Here is a 24,891-nt window from a genome sequence, read left to right on the forward strand (position 1 = left end):
GCATCAGCGTATGGTATATGTTGTTACGACTTGCCCAAAAGCAACTCTTCAGCCTATTAGGAAACCACGATGTACTTTTAGGATTGATCTGTTCTGCTTTGGGGAGTCATTTCTGAGGAAATGATGAGACATTCAGTCAATGACTTGTATACACTGATATTCATCAAAGCAATATTTCCAAGATAGACCCTCCCTCACTACACCGATAAACAAAAAGGGTAAATCTAACTTCAGTGCCCAGTAACAGGTGAATGTCTGAACATGCGGGGCTGGGTGTCGGAGAGGCCAACTGTGTGAGCTGGTCAGGTCACAGAAACACTCTACACCTCAGTGTTCCCATCCGTAAAATGGACTTAGTAATATTTCCCATATGACTTTAGAAGGATTAAATACAATTTTATATGTAAAGCATACAGCAAAGTACCACAATAAAAATCAATGCATAATTGACAGACACAAAGGCACGGAATATTATAGGGATTATTATACAGTCAATTAAAATAACACATATAACCATCAAAAACTGTATGACAAGAGAATGCGTCTGGTACACTCTTGAACGCACATGAATGTGTAGTGATGGTGGGATTTCAGTATCGTACATACGCCCAGAGGAAATGCATTAAGATAACAATGTCCTTACACCAGGGCCACTGCATTACAGGTGGTTGTTATTTTATTCTTTATACATGGTTTTGTTTCCAAGTTATCTGTCTGATAAAGTCAAGGGTCAGGAAACATTTTCTTAAAGGGCCAGTGAATAAATATTTTAGGTTTGCCGGCCTCAGGGTCTCTGCACCACTACAGCCAGAAAGCAGTCACAGATCACATGCAAATTATGGGTGTGGCCATGTGCCAATAAACTACAAAAACAGGAGACAGGCCCCTGCATAATGATAGATACATGTCGTATTTTAAAAATAAAATTTTTAAGGTGGTTAGCAAAAGTCAAGAAAAGAGGAGTTTTCCTAGGGGTGAGGAAGACTTGCACAACGCTTTACAGACAAGAGAAAACAGCAATTAGAGAGGGAGACAAGAAGTAATCCCTTAGTGGAAGAAGGAATCAAGCCGATGGGGTTTTACCAAAAAAAAAAAAAAAAAGTGAGAACAAATTATACAGTTGACCCCTGAACAACAGCTTGTAACTGTGTGGGTCCGTTTATACGTGGATTTTTTTTTAATAGACACAGTACAGTACTGTCAAAGTATTTTCTCTTACAATTTTCCTAACATTTTCTTTTCTCTAGCTTACTTTATTGTAAGAATACAGTATGGAATACATATACAAAATATGTGTTAATCGACTCTTTGTTCTCGGTAAGGCCTCTGGTCAATAGTAAGCTCTTAGTGCTTAAGTTTTTTGAAGCACCAAAAGTTATACTTGGATTTCAACTGCATGAACGGTTGGCACCCCTCACCCCCATGCTGTTCAAAGGTCAACTGGATTCCCCCTGAAAGCTTTGGGCCCTTCTCCCACGGCACACTGAGGCAGTAGGAAGCTCACAGGATTATGGCAAAACCAGGTTACAGGGCAGCCTTACAGCTTATCGTGGAGGGGGTAATGGAAGGTGCAGACCCCAGGCTTCTACCCAGCATCCCAACAAAGGGCCCTATGCCCCTGCTCAGGGGGACACTGGCACGCGGATGCCTCACTGCTCTCAAGGAATTCTGAGTAACAGAAAATACTTATGATTACTGAATCGAAATCCCCTGCCTGCTTCTTCTCATTCTGGACTCAGAGAAAGTCTCTGCCACATTTCAGATTTTAGTTATTTGAAGCCATGATCATGGTCCTTTCTTTCCATTCCAGAAATCCTCAAAGCACAGTTTTTCTAGAGCAAAAGTTGTAAGTTGGAGGCTTACAGTTACGCCTGGCCTGGCCCACGGAGTATTGCCATATCATCAAATTGAATAAGTGAAAAAAAAGATCTGAAAAAATGAAAATTCTCTTACCTATTCAGGCTTTTGGTTTTCTTAGAGAAATGGAAAGAACTAGCAACACATTCACACGTGTCAGCAATTGGCTTGAAACTAAGTAGCCAGCAGCACAGGCCCTGGCTCACAGTCCCCTGCCTGCAACTGTTCCCCCTCCCCCAACCCTGAAACCCATTATTTGCCTGGACTCCAAGGATGTACAAGTTTCCTGCTCAGCCCTAAAAGGAGCTAGCAAAGTGCTGCAAAGCGTCATGCCTGGAGCCCAGAGACAGCTTCTCATCCGAGGTCTCACAAATGCAGGGGCTGTGACCCTGGGAGATGGCTGCCTCACTGTGGGGAACGTGAGAGGGTTAAGTGGGACATGGCTGAGGTGCCTTCCCCAACCAGCATTCTATGAATCTATAAATGGCCTAGCTAATTTTCAAACCTCACTGAGCTCATTGCCTGAAAAATACCGGAAGTCATGAGTTCCACCTGCTAATGGCACTTGGAAAAAATAGATTTGAAAAATAAAATATCTGGATCCCTCAAAAGCCCTCTGCAAATTCATACCAAGATGTGCTAAATGTAAAAACAAAGCCATTCACTCTACTTTGCCTCTGCAATGAAATTTCAAAGGCAAGACTTCTTACAATTAAGAAAAAAATCCTATCACAAAGTTTAATGTTTTTATAAAAATAGTCCGTCGATTACATTATTCAATCGAGACCAGTGAACACTTGAAAAAGGGAGGGGTCACGACCCCAGAATGACCTTTCCTTCCCTTGAAGTGTGACACCCCTGACCCTAATTCCTACCCTCCCCTACTACACCCACAGTTTGGGCTTAGATTTGTTTCATTTCTCTTGCCATAACCCCTCACCTCTCTCTAGATAGCTGAAATGGTTCCTTCAATACTTTCTCTAGAAACTAAAACATACCTTAAGTTAGCATGATAAATGTCATTTAACCCAGAGCAGGAGGCAGACCTCTGGGGAGGAGAATCTGGCCTTCTTCTGTCTTCTTGCCTCCCTTCCCCACTCACAGCAGCCTGAGGTGTCCAGTGTGGTCTCCATCACAGGCCTCGACCACTTGCTAACAATGTGCCCCAAACCAGGCCATTCACTTCACCTGGTCCTGGAAGCCTAGGGTCCTGAGCGGGTGGCCAGTCTGAGCTACAGAACAGCCCTTGGCACAGCGGTTCACTGAAGTCTATATAAAATATTTAGATAAAAAAGCACTTCCTGCTCCAGAAGATTCTCTGGATCACTGGGGAAAAATACCATTAGTGGCAAAGTTCTGAGTCATGAGGAAACACGATTCTATAACAGTGGGCTCTCCAGTAACAGACCCAGTGCTTTGGCCCTAAGGTGCCTAAGATCAATGACAGGAGAATTAGATTTGGTAAAATTAAGTTTAACTGAAGAACAGCACAATGATTTCTAAATCCCTGACCAGGGTGATGTTCTGTTTAATGACCGGACTGTAGGTATATATACTCTCAGAAGCAAGATCGTACACTCGAGGGCCTCACTCTCAGCTCTGTGAAGACAAGAACTGTGGTTGCGTATCCATTCACCAGGGTAACCTAACCCCCAGCCCAGTGTCTGGTATACAATAGATGCTCCGTGAGCAGTGTGAAAATAAAACAATCACCCTTGGAGCTCCTGGTTCAGTCACGGGAATGTAGAACTCTTAATCTCAGGGTTGTGAGTTCCAGCTCTACAGTGGGTGTAAAGACTCATTAAAAATTAAAAATCTTAAAAAAACGATCCCTCTTAAAAGACACAACTTTTTCAATTTGTTTTCTCAACTTAAATGTTTCTCCACTGCAGGGATTTTATTCTGCTGTACTTTTTGCACATTTTTGCCTTAAACTTCAAGTCGTTTTTTGTCTAGACGTTAAAATGCCGCACACTAACGTAAATACTTGTCATAGAATAGAAACTCAAGAAATGTCTTCTAGGTGAATAAAACATTTGAAAATCACTTGAAAATAATTAACCAGAATTTTAAAAGATTATGTACATGTACTTATATATTATATATGTATTTCTATATTATCTGTACAGAGATATGTGTGTATACTTACACACACTGCATTTTTATTTTGTTTGTAATCCAATAGTCCCCAGGTCAAATTTTTCATTAGAAGCTTAAAGCCGTTTCAGTAAAGATAGAGGGATATTTCTCCTGTCTCTTGGGAAAAAAGCTGAAAATATCCATTAGTGACTTTCAACTACTTTCCCAAGGATGTCACACCAGGATCTGAGTGTATATTTCCAAGACGGATACATTTTACTTGCTTGCAACAGAAGGATAGAGAATGTTTGCAAAGTTCGTGTGAGCTCATCAACAATTGCGCTAGCTTGCCACTCAGAGTTGTCCTGAAGATGGTGAACAGCACGATCAATAAAATTCCCGGGTGAAATTGAACCAGGTGACTTCATGGTGAATTGATATGCCACCAGAGAGGTTCTAAGAAACACTGATCACCTCATTCTTTCAAGAAGACACCAGATTTAAGCAAAGTCCCCTAGCGTGGCCCTCCAGAGCCAAGGGGCCAGATCTGCTCAGGCATTTCCAAAAATGAATGCACCAGGGGCGCCTGGGTGGCACAGCGGTTAAGTGTCTGCCTTCGGCTCAGGGCGTGATCCCGGCGTTCTGGGATCGAGCCCCACATCAGGCTCCTCCGCTAGGAGCCTGCTTCTTCCTCTCCCACTCCCCCTGCTTGTGTTCCCTCTCTCGTTGGCTGATTCTATCTCTGTCGAATAAATAAATAAAATCTTAAAAAAAAAAAAACGAATGCACCACGCAAGCAGCATGGGAACATGTTTCCTATTGCCTGGGCTCTGAGTCCTTTGAAATTCTGCAGTTTCTTCTCTATTGCTTCTTTCAGACGATCTAAAAAGTCAGCTTTCTTCTGAAGAAGGAAGTCACTCAGATATTGGTAAGAAAAAAATACTGTGAGCATCCCTTTGGGAAACGTTATTAGGCATTCTTCCATTCATGGTTGGGCTGGACAGCAGGGAGAAGACAGGTCCCATGCCTTACTACTGCGTGATCTTGGGAAAAATCTCTCTAGTCCCCAGGCTTGCTTATTGATATACAAGGATATTAAAAATTTAAGATTTGGTCCAACTATAACCTGCATTCAGTCTTTAAATAGTGCGTTCTGTTCCTGGGCACTATTCTTGGCACTTAGGAAAATCAATGAAGAAAGCAGGAGGACAGAAATTCCTGTCCTTGCTGAGTTCACCTCTTCCAATTTTCCACTTAGCGTTATGATATGCATTTCGGATGCAGACACAGTGCAAAATGCCATTCTAGAAGCAATAAAATACACACCTTCTCAACTCTGGCTGTTCCTTGGGGCACTCATTCATTTAACATTCGAGACACACTTGCAATGGCAGATACCAGGACAAGTATTTTCAGGATACTAAGATAAATGTGACACAGTCCTTAACCTTGGGGACCCTGTCATTTAGTAGGGAGGCGAAAGGCGGGAGTTAATAGCGAGCATACAGTGATCCCTGTCACATGGGAAGTCAGGGCACAGAGAATCCTATCAACCAGGAAACTTAGGACGTGAAGAGTTAAGCTAGATCTTAAAAATGAGTAAACGTATAGAGGGCTAGGGAAACTAAGAGTAAAACACAGTGGAAGAAAGAAAGTACATAATTAGAGAAAATGCAGAGCATGTTTGGAGAAATGAAAAGAAGGTCCACTTAGCAGCAGCAGAGATCAACGGGACATCCTGGGACATGGCCGGCCACCACCCACAGACCGGCAAGGCCAGCCTGGGAAGTGGGCTCTTTATCGTGTAGACTTTGGTGGCTCTTGCTGGTTTTGAACACAGGAATGATATGCTCACATTCAAGACGACAAAAATCAGTGTGGAGCAGAGGAGACAGAGACCGGAGGGCAGAGAGTTTTATCTAGACCTAACAACAACAAATAACTTATTCAAATTCAACAATAATGGAGTGATCAACTGATACTTGCTGGGTGGTGAGGAGGAAGCAAAGACAAGCTCGAGCTTTAACTGTGGGAGAATGCCAGCCAGAATAAATAACACCGAGATTCAGTACCAACAAAATGCCCAGGCAGTAATGAGGAGCCCAACCCTCACCTTGTGGAGTGGGAGAAATCATTTATGGAAAAGAAAAAAAGAGTGTTCTTGGAGGATCCAGAGACCTGACACTACCATCCAAACTCTAACTCATCAGATTCTTGAAAGGTTTTATTTCATGTCCAGACACATGAAAAAATGCTCAACATCACTCGGCATCAGGGAAATATAAATCAAAACCACAATGAGATACCACTTCACACCAGTCCGAATGGCTACGGACAGATGTTGGCGAGGATGTGGAGGAAGGAGAACCCTTTTACACTGCTGGTGGGACTGCAAGCTGGTACAGCCACTCTGGAAAACAGTGTGGAGGTTCCTTAAAAATAGAGCTACCCTACGATCCCGCAGTTTCACTACTAGGTATTTCCCCAAAGGATACAAACATAGTGATTGGAAGAGGCACCCGCACCCCAATGTTTCTAGCAGCAACGTCCACAATTGCCAAACTGTGGAAAGAGCTGAGATATCCCTCAACAGATGAATGGATAGAGAAGATGTGGCTCATAGATACAGTGGAATATTACTCAACCATAAAAAATGAAATCTTACCATTTGCAACGATGCGGCTGGAGCTAGAGGGCATTACGCTAAGTGAAATAAGTCAATCAGAGAAAGACAATTATCATATGATTTCGCTCGTATGTGGAATTTAAGAAACAAAACATAGGGGAAGGGAAGAAAAAATAAAATCGGATGAAATCAGAGAGGGAGACAAACCATAAGAGACTCTTTTTTTTTTTTTTTTAAGATTTTATTTATTTATGTGATAGAGAGACAGCCAGCGAGACAGGGAACACAGCAGGGGAGAGGGAGAGGAAGAAGCAGGCTCCCAGCCGAGGAGCCCGATGTGGGACTCGATCCCGGAACGCCGGGATCACGCCCTGAGCCGAAGGCAGACGCTTAATGACTGCACTACCCAGGTGCCCCAAGAGAGACTCTTAACTCTAGGAAACAAACTGAGGGTTGCTGGAGGGGATGTGGGTAGAGGGATGGGATAACTGGGTGATGGGCATTAAGGAGGGCACTTGATGTAATGAGCACTGGGTGTTATATACAACTGATGAATCACTGAACTCTGAAACTAATAATACACTATATGTTAATTAATTGAATTTAAATTAAATTAAATTAAAAAATAAAAGTGTGTGGCTATGTTCCAGGCACTGTTCCAGGCACTGAGCTAATAAACAAGCCCCTGCTTTAATGTGTTTACAAGTTAGAATGGGAGACAGACAACAGACACATAAGGAAGCAAATATATCACAAATCGAGTGGTGCTAAGTGATGTGAAGAAAAAGAAAGCAGGGAGATAGAAGAGAAGGCATGGGTGGTCAGGGAAAGCCTTTCTGAAGGCGTGATCTGTCATTAACGGAGGCGCAAGCTTGCAGACACCTGGGAGAAACCCCCCTCTCCTGCACACACACCCCTTCCAAGTCAAGAGAACAGCATGGGAGATGAGCATGTGAGTGGCCATGGCTGAGGAGGAACAGGAGGCTGGGGACATGGGCCTGGTGAGGCAGGAGTGCGAGGCCCAGGTATGCAGAGCCTGTGGGCCAAATAGGAATTTTGGATTTCATTTTGAGACGGGTGGAACCATCGGAAGATTGTGGGCAAAGAAATAACAGAGATCTCCGACTGTTCTGTGTTGTATTTGCTGTATGCCAACACCTAAAATAATGCCTGACACATAGCAGACATTTCGTCAATATTTGGTGAACGAATGAATGATCATTTGGGCCGCCGTACAAAGAACAGATTGCAGATGGGCAGGGAATGCAGGAGACTGGCCGGGCATCCACGCAGAAGTTGAGAGATCATGGTGGCTGAGATAAGGCTGGTCCTGCTGGCCAGAGGGGGTGAGAGGAAGGGAGAACCGTCTGCAGAAAGCTAGATTAGATGAGAGACAGAAGTCAGGGGATCAAAGGCATTCGGCCTGACCAATAGGAAGAACAGAGGTGTCCCTTTACCCAGACGGAGAACTCTGAAGGGGAAGCAGCTTTGAGCAGTGAAAATTGGGGGTTGGGTTTTGCACCTACAAATTCAGATTGCATGGCATTCGGGGAGATGCTGGTGGTGGCATTCTAGGAGTGAGTCAGGACCACTGAGATAAACTTGAGATCAACGGCATGAAAACAGTGTTGAGACCAAAGGCAGGAATATAGGTAAGGAGAGATGGGAGAGCCAAGCCCTAGAGGATTCCATCATGTAGGGATAAAAAGTCAGGGGCCATCAAGAGAGCCGAACAAAGAGATCCAGGGACACAGCAGGAAGCCAGGCGAATCTGGTTGTCCTGGAAGCAAAGGGCTCAAGATGGAAAGCGGACCCCAGTGCATGACCAGCAGCCCTCAGATGGAGTGCTGACCTGGTCCTGGATGAGCGGAGACCACCAGTTACCATCATCCATCATGGGGACAGCGGGAGGAAAGGATGGGGACCAGAGCTTGGCTAGGTGCCCTGAGAGGTGGAAGAAGAGATGAAGCAGTCTTCAAATGAACCGACGCTATTATGGAAGAAGAGATGAAGCAGTCTTCAAATGAACCGACGCTATTCTGGAAGAAGAGATGAAGCAGTCTTCAAATGAACCGACGCTATTCTGGTCTCAGGCTACACGGCCGGCCGGTGTTTGTTTTATTTTATTAAACATCTTGTTAGTCTCAATCAAACATTACACAGTAAAATATGCTTTCACAGGCTTAGACAGGGAGAGTGAAGAAAGCCAGTGTAGACAACTTTGTCCAGGTGCGTTTTGTAAGAGGGAACAGAACACTGCCCAACCGTGCGTGGTGCGGAGTCTGGGGAGGGATCCGTAAATGTCATATATCACAGCACACTTCTGCGCCAACAGTCTGTTCCCCTCAGCTCCTTTATACGCAGGTCTTATGCCTTGTCAGGGGCAGAAGTGACGCTCAAAGCTACTTTTTTCTCAAATTCAAAAAGCTCATTTCCACAAAAATCACTTCGGCTCAAAATTGAGGGGAGAATTTTGTTAATTTAGTAGTCTTAAATTTTGACGGTAAAAGGAATGAGGAATAACAATAAAGAAAGAGAAGTCCTTCTAAGGGTAAAAATCTACTGATCATGTCCTGTGGTTTTCCAGCTGGTCAGTGTGCAGCGGGAAGGACCCTGGTGGATGGCTGCCGGGCTCCAGCGAGCAAGCAAGGTCTGATGTGCTCAACCCTAGTCTCCCCTTAGCCTGAATCTCTGAATTGCAGGACTGTGACTTCTGTTTCTCAAACCGCTGTGGCTGAAACCCCGAAAGCAAAAGCAGGGAACATCTGTGCAAGTTAAATGAGTGTCAATTTAAGGACAAAGTGATTGAATCACAATCGCTGGCCATGGATGTGAATTTTGGTCTTCTTTTTTTCCCTTCCACACACATGATATTTCCCTGACATCTGTTCAATACAAATAGATCTAGAAAGTGTGAAAGGGAAAATCTGCTCCACTAAATATATAAAAGGGACCCCGAGTGAAGTCTCCATGATGGCATTCGTCATCATGGGCACAGATGGCGTCCTTTTCCAGCGCCCCCCCCCCCATCAGCTTAAGTTCCATGCACTGAATTCTCCCCAAAATATTGCAAGGCAAAAGGTGTTGGATAACACCAGAAGAGTCTGTCTGTACACCATATCCTTATTTATCAATCCTCTGAGTACATCAAGCTTTGGGCCAATAAATCAGGAAGAGCGTGGGTTCTCAACTAATAATTTGGACAGTGCACATCACCTGTTATGGGAATCCAGCTGTTTTTCTCTAGTGACCTGGGGGCGTAGTGGCGCTTGTGATACCTTGCCAATAAGCAGTGCCATGATTGTCATCCTGCACAGACTACTTATCATTTTCTCTATTGCGTCCATGTCACAGAACATAACAGCCACTTACCAAGAAATACCCACACACCCAAACATTATGGTGTAGGACATATAAAACACCTATATATTGCTTTGTTTCCTGAAGTGTTTAAGGAGGCTTTAAGACAAATGCCCAGTGGTCAGAAAGTCTGTGTTCAAGTCCAACAAAATCATCAGACGAGCTGGTCTGCCTCTAAGCCTCATTGTATCTTAACTTGAGAAGCAGCGTTTATGAAGGAAGTAGAAAGGGTTCAGGCAGGTAGAAGGTTAGGAGGCTGTGACTCCTGCGTCTAGTGGGGCAGGGTATGGGTGGGTGGAAGCGCTACCAGCCCCCTATGAGTTATGGCTGCGACAGGAGGTCAGCCGAGCTCAAGAAGGGGCAGAAACACACAACAGTAAGTAAATAAGTAAATAAATAAGAGCCAAACAAGGGAGCAGAAGGAAATGGGAACATTGTTAGATGAATCCCAGGGAACACTTCGGACAGCCAGCGTTACTCAACTGTGAAACACACTCCATGGTGAGAGCAAAAACATTTTACTATAGGTCCTGGAACCTTGACTATCAAACCATAAACTTACAAACATTGTACACAGGAATTGGGGAATGTCCACTTTTTCACCACTGCCCTCCTCACCGGGAACAGAAATGCCACAGATCTTTTCCTTCAATATAGTAAATCTAATTTTACAAAGAAGAAAGAACTGTTATAGCTACTTACAGACAATAGTGTTAACAGAGGGCCCACAGTCATTATTAGATAACCCAGAGGCTAACACACATAGCCTTAAGTATTTTTAGTATATATACTGCCAAGTTAAATTTATAAATAAATGTAAATATTAATATAATTATAATTAATACTAATCTTTTTCTTCCTCTAATTCACTCAATTGAATAAACCAACCAAAACCAACAAAATCCCAGAATCATGGCGTTAGACATGACCTTTGGGGTTACCTGGTTCAACTCCTTACTTTTAGAGAAGAGGAAACTAGACCTCAGAGAGGAGAAGTGACTTTAAAAAAAGCCATGCGGAACATTCCACACTGTTTTCTCTAAAAGTCCATGAATGTCAAGCATGCCTTACAGTAGGGCACAGGGGTTGGAACTTTCTGGTTTCCTAATGGTAACCTGTCTTGCTTTTCAGATTGAAAAAGTAAGGTGGTGATGGGATGGAAACAAGGGGTCTCTCTGTAAGTCACACCTGTTGGCATAGAAATCCACCTTCGAGGAGATTCAGTCAGGGGGGGCTCACCCAGCCATGACAGTTGTCTCGGGTCTAGCTGCTGGCTCATTTCAGAGGCACAGCTCACAGTGGTTAAATGTGATTCGAACAAACAACTGTCAGTCAGGGACATTCCCTGGACAAGCGCATCATCCGAGTGAGCTGTGGGTGGTGGAACCAGCCTTGGAGAGGAAGTGGCAAAGGGGGCTCACTCTCACTGTCTAATTGCTGGTTGGAGTGCTGGGAGCTAATTCCCTCCTAGGGCCACAGCAAGACAGAACCAGGCAGCTATCAGATCAATTTTATCAAAGGATAATCCAGGTTTTTCAAGTAAGAAGAACCCAAGCGTGCAGTATCTGGACTTGCAATCTACCTGATTTCTCACTGAGAGTAGGGGGAACCCTTCTCTGGGGCGGGGGGGGGGGGGGGCGGCGGGGAAGGCCCGGATTTGAGTCCTGGCTCACCTGTTCCCTCAGAGGCTTACATAACCCTCTGATCTGCCCATCTGACTCACAAAGGGAAGAATTCCCACCTACCTCCTGCCTAAATGAGTAGAGGGCATTTCTATGCCCTGAAATGCACTCAATCAACATTCCTGAGAACATACCCCCGTGTCCAGGGCAAAGTGCAACGTGCTGGAGAGATGAGAGATGAATTGAACAATATCCTTGTCCTCAAAGCAGCACGTTCAAGAGGAGGGGGCTGTGGCCCTTTCACACCTCATGTAAGTGCAATATAAGAGGGGACTTAGCCGTATGAAGGAGAAGGCTATGGAAACAAGAGACAGAGTGATTCATTGTGCCTGGCAGGTATGCTTAGTCCAGGATGTTATTTTAATTGTAACTTTAAAACAAATGAGCACACTACAGTGGAAAATGGAGTAGATAAGCATAAATCAATGACCAAATACCTCAACCATTCCCAAACCGTAAAAATTACTACAAGCACATGAAAACACTTTGTTTGCCTGTCTAGAGTAATTGTTGCCTCATTTCTATAACGAGCATCAGTGCCAGCAAGTTCTGTGAACAATATCAAATTTTACCAGGGAAAGTAAGTCAGACGCTATTGACAATTGCCAATTAAACAGCTACTTAGAATCTTTCATTAAAAACAAACAAACAAAAAATCAATCATTGGAAAGAAGCTATAGTGTCCATTACCAACAGAAGATGGGGCTGTAATCAATAACGAATCCACAAATAAGGAGAAAAATCTGTTCCCCAATATTCTTCTAGGTACCCCAGACCCTACCAAATCTTTTGCTCTAGTGAACAAAAACAAGCAAACAAAAATTGGACCTGTTTGAGTCATTGGCTAATTTCATTTAGAGGAAAATGCAGATACCAGGGTCAAAGCAAATTGCAAGGTGTAAAAATAAACCATAAATTCTATAATCGGTCCCTGGCTTGTTTGCATAATTTGGGCCCTAATTATCGGCCTTGTTAAACTGGGTAACTTTTCTTAACTCCTCTACCATTATCACACGATGCTAGAACTGGAAGGAACCACAGAAATCCACCCGTCCAACTTCCTCACTTTACTAATAAGGAGGGGTGATGGCAGAGGCTGGCCTTCCAGAATCCCAGCTGTCCTTTTAGTACTTCCTATATTGATACTCATATCTGATGCAAGCATCACAGAAAGTAGAGCTTAAATGATCTTTTAAAACATCCGTCTTTAAAAGCCAGAAGGCGAAGGGAAGCAAATGATGGTACAGACACAAACCACAGGAGCTGCAGTACTGATGCATTCATCGGCTGTTGTTCCAGCTCAGAACGTGGTCTCCCTACCAAGTCAATAATGTCACAATCTAAACAAACTTAGGCAATTTGCCTTCCTGAAATAACTACCTGAGACAAAAAGAACTGTCATGCCACAGAGCCGTTAAACCGCACTAGACTGGGATTCCGGAATTAGTCAGAACACGGTTTATTAAATGAAACACTCTGAAGTTCAATTTGCCTGTAGGTCTAGGAACTAAAACAGTGCTACGTTTTTTCCAACGCCACATTCCGGAGGAGCTTGCAAACAGAGGGAAGGGGCGACAGGGAATTCTGCCACACTCTTCTGCTCCACCAGACAGGCACACACATTCATACCAGGGTAGGCATTTGGGCTCTAATCCCTTCTTAGTGGAAAACACACATTTTCAAAATGAATCCCCGATCTAGAACGAATTACCGTAATAGCCACAGCCGGAGCGAGTCCGCTGATGAGAAACGCAGATCTGGCCACCTGCTTTGAGACGCCTTGGACCACGACACTGCCTGGGTCTTTAAAGTCTGGCCTTCTCAGGTAGGGCATCTGCCCTCCTAAATCGCGTTTAAATCCCAGGAAAAGAGAGAAGATGCCTCCCTTAGTCTTTGAACTACGCTGCTCCTCCTGTATCCATTTCTGCTGAACACAGCCTTGTTAGCTTTTCAAAGAGAAAACATAAAAACAAGGGGAGAATTGCACCACTGCAGATCCCAAGAGAAGTAAGCACAAAACTATAGCAACGTCAAAGAGCTTCAGCAACTAGGAAAATCCCCACATGCTATCTGGTGTCAGCTCAATGCAGACTGGGGCGCTCTGTGCCCGGAACCACAGGAAGCCGGGCATCTCTGCAGCCTGTGTCCCTGCCAGCTCCCCCCCCCCCCCCCACGCGCTCACATTGGGCAGGGAAGTTATGGTCTCTGTGTGCAAGACAGAGAGACAGACCACGCACCCACACTCCGCAAATCCGCCAAGTGGCCGGGACGTCAAACGGCAGAGCAATCACAAGGCACGGGGGGGTGGGGGGGGGATGGAGGGACCACATTGTTTGAGCCCTCGGATTTTGCTGCATTGTCACCGCCCGAGAACGTAGGGGTAGAAGCAAGGCGCACCTCCAGCTAAAAATGGACCGGACGCGTTTTTTTCCCGGTGGCTCCCTCCCCGCCGGCGTGCAGGTCGCAATACGGTAGGCGACAAGACGGGCTGCTCCCGCTAAAACTCAGGTGGCAGGGCCGGATGAGCGGTGCAGCCGGCGGGGGACAGGGAGGCGCTTGGAGAAGCACCCACACCGCGCATCCTTCCCGCCGGCCACCACCCAGGGGAGCACGGCCCCGACCTGCCACGCGCCCCGAGAGAGCACTAGCGAGCCGGTGCGGGGCTGCCGGCTCGCTCGGCCACCCACGGCAAGGCATGGGACACAATTGTCTGAAAGCGAGCCCGAGGCAAAGCCCAAATTCAGAGCCTTGGTTCACAAGGGGTGGGTGTGGGCTGGGAAGGGGGATTACGTAGGTCTCTCCGCCCCCTCCCCTGACACCTCCTCGCCACTGGGAGGGCGCCGGGGGGCGGGGGAGGCGCCACGAATCCGCTTGGGGGCTTCTTTGTTTCTCTCCGTACCCCGCAGGAGGACCCGGGGTGCCTGCTGTACCCTCGCCGGGGTCGCCAGCCGGGATGCCTGCCCGGCCCCGGGCGGCGGCGCGTCCCAGGCTGACAATTGAACCTCGCGGGAGAAGCGAGAGGGTGGGGAGGAGGGTGGATCCCGGGCCCTGGGGAGGGAGGGCGCTGCCGGGGCCTTGGGAGCGGCGGGGAAGCCGCCCAGAGAAGGGCGGGGGAAGGGGAGGCAGGCAGAGTCCCCGCACGGCGCTCGCTTACCTTGGCAGCCCCGGCCTGGGCACGGATCATGCTCCAGTCGGCGCGCGGGTTAGAGCCGGGGGGCGCACGTGCCCTGCATGGCGCGCCGGGCACCTGCCGGGGGACCGGGGCGCCCACCCGCTCTCGCCGCGCTCCGGGGGCTCGCGGCCAGCGGCAGCCAGCGCCAGGGCCCCGGCGAGGGGGAGCGCGCGGCTCGGCGAGTGTACGCGCGAGGATTGGGCCGGCTCGGTCAGAGACGCACCGTAGTCTGGCTCCCACAACGGCGCCTGATGCGCGGTAACGCAGCACACTTCATCGCTTTATCCTCCCGCCCGCATCCCCTCCCTCCCTGCCTGCTCCTCTGTGGGTACCAGACTTCCCGAACCAACCACAAGCCGGGTTTGCTCTCATTAGCGCTGCCCCGCCCTGCAGCCTCCGCGCACCCCCCGCCCCCGCCCCCGCCGTAAATATATATTGATTCTTGTTACCGCCGGCCCCATCCTTCCTACACCCAGCAGGCGTACTGGGCACATCCAGCAACAGCCCGGGCCCACCGGCCCTTTTGTGTCGGTGCAAACAGTATGTTCAGAAAGGAGCTGGTATAGACACCCTAGCAGGTACCCTATGACAGGTGTTCTTGGCCGCTGTCTTACACACTTTCCCCACCTACCCTATACACAGTTACGAACACTCACACACGTCTGGGCACTGTCCTGTGTCTGCACCGCAAACACACCAAACAAACACCGTAATTGCAAACGCAAAGGGTGAAAATACCCCCCCTTCCCCGAAAATCTATTGTTGGGCAAGACTAGCTTTCAAACCGGGTTTAATACTAAACTGCACGCAGTGTCAGAATGCTAGAACTGGAAGGAAGCAAAGAATAAACCCCTCCTTAGACAGCTAAGCAAGATGCACAGAGAACTGAAATGCTAGTCGCTGTTGGCTGCCGGCTTCCTCCATCTATGTAAATCGACGTGCATTTGGTCGGTATCTGGCCTGATGTATTCACATAAGATGCAGTGGTTTTGAGCACTTAATCTCCATAAAGTCCATGAACTAACTGCATTCTTCAGAATGCTTATTTATTTCTTCCCATTCTCCTGCCCAGCATCCCCTGTATGAGACAGTTTACACACCAGGAGAAATCTTCTTTCCCATGCCCCAAACTCAGTCTTCCCCTAGAATAAACAAAGGACTGGCCCTGACTCCAGAACTCCTCATTGAAGTCCGTGCACAGACTTCTCTAAACCAAGTCTTCGCCCCCAACACTGCAGGATGGGGTGCTTCTCAGTGACTCTCCTTTCACTGACCCAACTCTTGATTTCTCTCTCACCACCAGAAGTTTTCAGAAGTGGAAGCCCTGGAAGATGTGGAGGCAGCTTCACCAGCTCTACTCCTTTCTCCAAAAAGGCACACCTCATCCTCCCTTCCCTATCCTCATTCTCCTGGAGGCTGGGGGTACCCGGGACTCCTCTTTTCCTGACAGACACCTTCTTGCCTGACACTGTTAGATGTCCTCGTCAGATGAGCTCGAAGCTATCCCTCCAAGAAGAGACTAAAAGCAGGCCGCCCCAGGAAATAGCAACATCAGCTCTGTGAAGTTTGCGACCAGAGACTTGAACAAAAACAAAAACTCGGTCATAAACCAGCATCCATGGTTTCTAAGTTCTCACAATATCACCAAACCCCAATAAAGGACATCGTTTACTTCAAATAATGATCGAGATGTTCACCTCTTTATTTTCAATGATGCAGTATCAACCTGGCTCAGGGAGAATTCTTCCTGTTCTCTCTTGTCATGGAGCTAACTTGACAAGTCCACATCTTTCATAATCCTGAAGTGTGCTTTATTTTCCTCTGGAGAGTTTCCTTTTTTATACTGAAAGCAAAAGACAAGAAAGCAGAAGCACACAAACTTTCACATTTTAACATGCTGAGTAGATAAACTCTTTATAAAGCAGCTTCTCCATGTTGGGGGCAATGGCAGCCCACGCACGCACTCACGCTTACTGTCCTCTGTGTTCTCCACACTCACACGGCCATGTTTATTCCTGACAGGCCCCCCTGCAGCCTGGGTAGCCTCATCCTGTTTTACAGAGCAGAAAACCAAGGCTACATGGGTTCTATAACTGCCTTAAGGTCTCACGGTCAGCAGAAGACCTCAAATCTAGAATTAACTGGCTTTGGCTACCTGAACCTTAAAGCGAGGCCTATTTGGTGGAGAAATAAAAAGACTTGTCATAAATTTTAAAACCATCCATTTGTGAATCACATTTATGAAGCTTCTAATATACTCCAAACAGTATTACGGGCGCCATATAATCAAGTCCCAGTCCCAGTGCCCCCAGTAGTACTAATCTTACATCAGGGCATAAGATGCTGCTGCATTTTGACAAGCAGATTCAAACACCGGGTGTCATCATGAGAGTGATGTAACCTTGTGTTTCCAGCTTTTGTAACTCAGGGAGGACCTGGCATGCGCGCTCCTCTCAGGCCGTATGCAGATAAAGACAAGCAAACAGCATCCTTTGTAAGTGGCACCTACAATGCTAAGAAAGCTAGTGTCTTGAACTAACCAAGGGATCAGCAACAGACCTCTGTCATAATATCAGAAGTGAATGTCTTACAGTGAAGTACCAGGCAGCTGAAACTGTTCACGGCCTCATGTCTGACATTTTCTCCAGAAGACCAATTGTAGCCATGATACAAAATTATCATTTGAGGACGCCTAAGGCTAAGGGTAGTAATCCAGAGGCCAGGGTGTCCAGCTTTGGCCAGCTGAACAAGCTACCTAGAGAAAGCAGGCCTTCCTCGTATGAAGGAAAAAGGATTTTAACTAGCAAATGACGAGGGTATGGCAGTGACTGTCTTGGCAGCTATGAAAACCTTATGGGGGTTTGGGATCAAGGCTGGGTCAAACAGAGACTGAGGTTACATGAAGGAGCATAGGACTTTTCTTATAGGAATTTATCTACTCATTCAACAATGTTATTTAATGTGCTAATTTCTAGGGATATAACCTTGAAGAAGACAGAGTCTGACTTCATGGAGATCAAAGTTAACAGTACTAAAACCTCTAATTAAAGAAGTGAGCGCTCTATATTTGATAGATGAGGGGATAGGTAAAACGGAGGGCCCATCATCACATATTCCAAGGGCCACAAATTCAGACCCACGTGTGGGGAGTGAGGTAGGGTCAAAGGACAGACTTCTTAGAATTAATGGTGCCTAAATTGATGGAGTCTTAAAGGATCAGTAGGAATTGGCAGGTGAAGGGAGTGAAGGAAAAGGACTCTGGATTAATGTAGGAAGGTCAGAAGATGGGCAGAGTAGTGTATAATATATTCAAGAAAATTTCAGTCTGATTGAAATGCAGACAAATGCATAGGAGTGTAGCAGTGTCTTATTATGGTTTTAAATTGCATTTTCCTGTTAATTAATGAGGGTGAGCCCTTTCTCATGTTCTTATTTTCCATTTTTAGTGAAGAGTCTGTTCAAAACTTTTGCCCATTTTTAAATGGGTTGTTTCTTTCCTGTTGAGTATTAGAGCTCTTTAGGTGTTCTAGATACAAGTTCTTGGCCAGAAATGTGATTTCTAAATATTTCCTCCCAGTCTGTGGCTTGTCTTTGCATTCTCTTAGTTTCTTTTGCAGAGCAAAGTTTCTAAGGTTGAAGGAGTTCAACTTACCAATTTTCTTTTATGAATCACGTGACTAACCTAAGGTTACAAAGAGTTTGGCTGATTTTTTCCCCCACTTTTCCACTTGGGTCTGTGGTCCACTTGGAATTATTATTATTTTTTAGATGTGAGGTGTAAGTTATGGGGTCTGGTTTTTTGTCTGTTTTGGCATATGGATATTAAATTATTCCTGCACTATATGTTGGAAAGACTCTCTTTTCTTAATTGAATTGTTTTTGTCACTTTTCAGAGATGAACACTGGTAAGGGTCTCTTTCTGGATTCTGTGTTTTGTACCACTGATCTGTTTGTCAACCCTTTTGTCAGTATTACACTATCTTAACTACATAGGTTAATCCTAAGTCTTGAAATCAGGGAGAGTCTTCCAAACTTGTTTTTTTTCAAAATCGTTTTGTCTATTCTCTCTTATTTGCTTTTACATATGAATTTTAGAATCAATCTATCAATACCTACAAGAAATTCCTGCTAGGGTTTTGATTTCAATTGTGTTAAATTTATATATCAATTTCGGAAGAACTGACATTTTAACAACGTTCCGATTTCTTTCAGTGTTCCAATCCGTACACTTGGTGTACCTTTGCATTACTTTTGATTTCACCGATGTTTGAGGTTTTTAGCATACAGATCATACACGTGTTTTCTTAGGTATATACCTAAGAGTCCCATTTTTGGGTCCTACTGTAAAATGTATTAATTTTAATTTTGAATTTCACTTTGTATTGAAATGTACCTGGATTTCAGTTTTAATCAGTTATGGACAGGTAGCTGTGCAGGCACAGAAATTATTGCCAAGAAGGAGGAAGCTTACAGATTCCTAGAAGCACGAAGCAGGACATGCCATGCAGGGCCACGTGGTAAAGTGCCTGGAGAGATCAGGAGGCAGAAAGGACAAGGGGAGACCATAGCCCAGAGCCTTTTTCTTGTTCTCTGCAGGAAAATATCAGGGGAGCAGGATGGGCAAATTTGAACAAATTTAGAATTGGATAGTTTGAATAGTTTTAGTGGGCTCTGGGCTAGAGAGGTGGTCTAGTTGTTCTGTACTTGGCCCTGGGGAAAAACTGTCTTGGCGTGTGAAGTTTAGATAAAGGAGGCGGTTAGGAGTATGGACACAGAATTAGCTGGCTTGTATGTGAAAGGTGTATTCATAGGAAGGTTGTTCACTCCCCAGGCAGCAAGGCCCCTAAAATGTCAAAACATCGTAAAATATAGAAAATTTAAAAAAATGATTAATACAGACTTGGTCATTACTAAAATGGAGAAAAAATGAAGCATTTTTTTTGGTATATATATCTTTTATCCTGTGATCTTGTTAAACTCATTTAATAATTCTAGGAGCTTTTGTGTAAATTACTTGGGATTTTCAATGTACACTATTATGTTGTCTGTGAATAGAGAGAATTTTATTTCTTCTTTTTCAATCTGTATGCTTTTTTGTTATTATCTATCTTTTCTATTTCTTGAATATATTTTAAAATTATTAACTCAATAATTTAGTATTTGTTGAGCTTCACTGTAAGGATGAATAATACTTAAAGAGCACATACACTCGCGGTCAAGTTAAACACATAAATACAATATGATATAGGTGCTAGGACAGAGTTGTGCTGTCAGTGCGTTGGGACTGAGCACCCTAATTACAGTTGGGAAGCTAGAAAAGCCTCCACGAACAGGGCTTTAAAGGAAGAATAGGACTTTGTTGCATGGCCAAAGGGGGAAATACATCCTAAGAAAAAATAACAGCGCATATGAAAGTGCAGAAATACTAAAGGAATAGGGGCGCCTGGGTAGAGCAGTCATTAAGCGTCTGCCTTCGGCCCAGGGCGTGATCCCGGCGTCTCGGGATCGAGCCCCGCATCAGGCTCCTCTGCTAGGAGCCTGCTTCTTCCTCTCCCACTCCCCCTGCTTGTGTTCCCTCTCTCGCTGGCTGTCTCTCTGTCACATAAATAAATAAAAAATCTTAAAAAAAAAAAAAGAAAAGAAATACTAAAGGAATAGAATGTACTTGGAAATGGTGAAGAGTTCAATAAGTGGAGCAAAAAGAGAGGTGATCGAGGATAACTGGATAGAAAGATTCGGGATAGATTGGGGTGAGCTGAATATGCCCTGCTCTAGATTTGAGACTTAATTCTGTAAGAAATGGAGAACCATAATACTTTTTATTTTTTTTTTATAATGATTTTTTATTATATTATGTTAGTCACCATACAGTACATCCCCGGTTTCCGATGTAAGGCTCGATGATTCATTAGTTGCGTATAACACCCAGTGCACCATGCAATACGTGCCCTCCTTACTACCCATCACCGGCCTATCCCATTCCCCCACCCCATAATACTTTTTAAAGCCAAGAAGTAAAACAACAAGATTTGTCATTTAAATGTAACAAAATAAAAATTATAAAAAATAAATGTATAGTAAAGAAAAATTTACAGTGTGCTTTTAAGTTTGTAACAATGTTAGACCATTAAGATGTGTTGATAACAGCATGGTCAGGCCAGGATGGCAGCTGGCTAATTTGCCCTCACCCACCTTTCCATCATGATACTTATTAAGGAGCATAAGACAAAGAAAAGTGACAGACTATTATGAACTACGAATGCTTCTCAACCATTTATCATCCTCCAGAAGGATTCTTCACTCATCAAAGCATGGCTTAGGCATTGAAACACAGCCAGACAGAAAAAACAAAAATATAGAAACAAATATTGCTGTGTTCCCCTTTCTTGGAAATGCAAAGCCTTCATTTAGAAAGAGCAGTAGAGGACAGTGGTAAAGAATATAGACTCAGATCAATGACTGGGTTGGAAAACATGGTACTGCCATTGCTTTATGTTGTTAAAAATTTCACTTAAACTCAATGTTCTTATCGATGAAGTTGATTATTAATATTATCTACCTTAAAAATTGTTCAGGTTGAAGTGGGATGACAAATGTGAAGTTCATAGCATTGAGCATAATGGCATTCAATATCCCGTAGCTTGTTCCGTCCGTAATATTTTGTTTTTTTAAAGATTTTATTTATTTATTTGACAGAGATAGAGACAGCCAGCGAGAGCGGGAACACAAGCAGGGGGAGTGGGAGAGGAAGAAGCAGGCTCATAGCGGAGGAGCCTGATGTGGGGCTCGATCCCGTAACGCCGGGATCACGCCCTGAGCCTAAGGCAGACGCTTTAACTGCTGTGCCACCCAGGCGCCCCCCATCAGTAATATTTTTTATATAAATCCATTTGGGAATTTCAACACGCTGCAATGCATACACTGAGTTTGAAAGCATCTGGACAAAAGTTAGATATTTAAAATACGCAAAAGGTTTTTCAAAGAGATTTTTAAAAACCAATTTATACAAAAGAAGAGTGGGACAAAGTACACTCAAAAATTTTAATGGATGATTTAAAATTAACAAGGAAAGCATTAAAAAACTTTTAAATAGTCCCGTGAATCAAATACGTGCAAATCAAATCAAGAGACCATTTGCACTAATTTAAGTTGCTGCCCCCCAAATACGTATGAAAAAAATTACTAGTTAGGATGCAGTGCACTTCTGCTAGTGAGTGCACTAGAAAGTAAATTATTCCAACATATCTGAAGTTCAATTTGTCTCTTGTTTATGAATCTTTAAATAGCTCATGTGTTTAAATGTAGCTGCATCAGTTAGTTTTGGCTGCATAACAAACCATCCCAAAATCTAGTTGATTAGGACAACCACCATGTGTTATTTCTCATTAGTCTGTAGATTGGCTATAAATTGCTGATCTGTGCCAGATTCAGCTGGTCTCGGCTGGGCTCATCTGTGTGGGCAGTTGGCAGGTTTCTTGGAAGCTGGCTGATCTAGGACAACCTCATCCAGACAGCTTGGCTCTCTTCCATATGATCACTCATCCTTCAGTGAACAGTGCAGGCTTGTTCTCATGGCAGCAGCTAGGGCTTGGGGCAGGGCAGCGGAGAGGCGGCAGGGAGCAGGGGGAATATGCAAGGCCTCCAAGGTCTAGGCTCAGAATTGGCGCACTGTCATTTCCACCATATTCCATGGGCTGTAGCCTGTCATGAGGCCAGCCCAGATGGGGAGTCAAGAGATGGGGAAATAGATTCCACCTCTTGATGGGAGGAACTGTGAGTTCACAATGTTAAAGAGTATGAACACAGAGAAAGATAGAGAATTGGGGCCCAAAAGTGGCCGTAATATGAGAAACAGAAGACACAAGATCACATTGGCCAAAACTTGAGCAGGATTCCAACAACTGCCTCCTTGATATGAAGGACTAAGAAGTACATTCCTGGACTATGTATCACAGGCTCTACCCTGGGGGAGCTAGATGATTGACGCCACATGACACCAGACAAGGTACATACGGTTAGAATAATGATGAAATAATGGTGAAACAATTCAATTAGTTGACATATTATCAAAAGTTCTAAATATTAAACAGATATGTTTAATTTAATCAGCAATGGAATATTTATAAAAATGGACAAAGCTACAAAGTAAGCCTCCAGAACATCTAAAGGGACACCCATACACACATACACACACGATGTCGGAAAAGAGAGGGCTGTAGACGGTCAGAGAGATTTGGGAGAATATGCATGTGACATCTTTTCTGGCTGTGCCTCAACACCAGCTGGACTTCAGAGCCTCCTCTTGGATAAAGCCCATCTGACACAATCTTGTTTCTATGCATGCTGAGGGACACTCTCTCTCCTAAGGAATGTTGGGAGAATGTACTGCCAAAGTCCTGGCAGAGCCTTATTGGGGGACTGCGCTCCTCTTTTTCTTTGGCCCCCGGAAGTGACTTACATTCAACATTTGCCTTAGTCAGATGGCTAAGACAAGCACTGTGCCTTAAATAGCATTCTTATAATTAGAAATATGAATGCAAAGATTAATTTTGGAATTTATGCCTTTTTTTCCCTGAAAAGCATAATTTTCTAAAATCTCGGAAAAAATAGTTCTATGTTCTTGCACCTTTTTGAAAAAAGTCTCGAAGAGCCTTCTTGTTCCCTCCAATTTCATCTTGCAACCTGAATTTTATAAGTTGAGAATAAATACAAAATATAAATGGTAGGAAAAACTAAGCAAATTTTTTGTCACCCATAAGATGGAGAAATCCATTACGTTTAAAGAATAATTACAAATTAATGAAAAGAAAAGAATGATCCATTAAGAAAAAGAAAGAATGATCTAGTTAAGAAAGAACTGCAAGTTACCAAGGAACACGAACTAATGTTCTGCCTTAATAGTAATCTAAGATGAACGAATTTAAGAACAATAATGATGGGTCATTTTTTGCCTAAGAAATGTGCCAATACTACTATTAAAATAAAAAGAAAAATACCTGATTTGGGGATAGCGACAATGATGATAAACGATACTCTCTTATTATATAGAATAGGAGGATAAGTTGGTTCAAACTTTGTAGAAGGCAAATTGGCAATGCTTTCAAACCTTATTCCTTGGCCCCCAAATTTCCATTTATCCTAGAAATATATCTAAGATATATTTAAATATGTATTCCTGGAGATGCTTAATGGAGTATTTTTTGTAATTAAAAAAATTATAAACAACTTAAAATTCCAAAATAATGTATTTGTTAAATATAATATGATATATATATTTTTAAAAAGATCACTTATTTTTGAGAGAGAGAGAGAATGAGGGGAGGGGTAGAAGGAGACAGAGAGAGAGAGAAACCTCAAGCAGACTCCCCACTGAGCGCCCAGCCCAATGTGCGGCTGGATCCCAGGACCCTGAGATCATGACCAGAGCTGAAACCAAGAGTCAACTGACTGAGCCATCCAGACACCCCTCTAATATGATACATTCTTAAAATGGACTACTATGCAAAAGTTTGAAAATGCTAATGTAGGAAGATTAGGTGTGATATGGAAAAAGTATTTATGGCATTTTAGGGGAAGGTGAAGGTGAGAAAACTATCTCCTTAGTTATACTTTCTTCTTAACACAATTCAAAACGTCATCACTCTTCAGATTCCTTATCCAACACACTTTCTTCATTCACAGGTAAAGTTCTCAACTCTTACTTTAATTAAAGGAAAAAAAAATCTGCTCAATAGGACCTCTCTAAACCTCTATCATGACATCTACAAGTTTCTCGACTTACCCAGGGCCGCTTCATTCTCTCTTGTGACATGATCGAGGCATTCCCTCTTCTAGCCTCCAGCTCCTTCTGCCACCTGGGCTTTTGGGAGCTATCTGCCCCCCATAATATGTGAGGGGCAGGGCAGACATTAAGGTACACGTATCTGTGTCTAAATAGTTTAAAGTTTGTAAGTCAAACCAACTCTTATGTAAAATATGTTTCATCATCCTGATGAACAAATATGCTTCCCTAATACCCAGAAAGCCCGATTGCCATCCAAATTCTTGGGAAGTTCTGAGCCAGAATGGGATGGGTGCTGGGAGCGCCGGGCCTGGCACCACTCTCAGCCAGCTGT

At 44.2% G+C, this 24,891-nt stretch overlaps 1 protein-coding gene across 1 annotated transcript in view; it reads right to left on the bottom strand.

The window, feature by feature from the left end:
* HECW1 (HECT, C2 and WW domain containing E3 ubiquitin protein ligase 1) overlaps window positions 1–24,689 on the bottom strand; it is a 436,937-nt gene extending 412,248 nt beyond the window's left edge. The window contains exon 1 of the mRNA XM_026502740.4: window positions 24,558–24,689. Coding sequence (XP_026358525.3) covers window positions 24,558–24,587 — 30 coding nt within the window. The 5' untranslated portion in view covers window positions 24,588–24,689. The remainder of the gene's footprint in view (window positions 1–24,557) is intronic.
* Window positions 24,690–24,891: the final 202 nt, after the last annotated feature.

This window comes from Ursus arctos, unplaced genomic scaffold (genome assembly GCF_023065955.2).
Source record: "Ursus arctos isolate Adak ecotype North America unplaced genomic scaffold, UrsArc2.0 scaffold_3, whole genome shotgun sequence".
Taxonomy (NCBI): Eukaryota; Metazoa; Chordata; class Mammalia; order Carnivora; family Ursidae; genus Ursus; species Ursus arctos.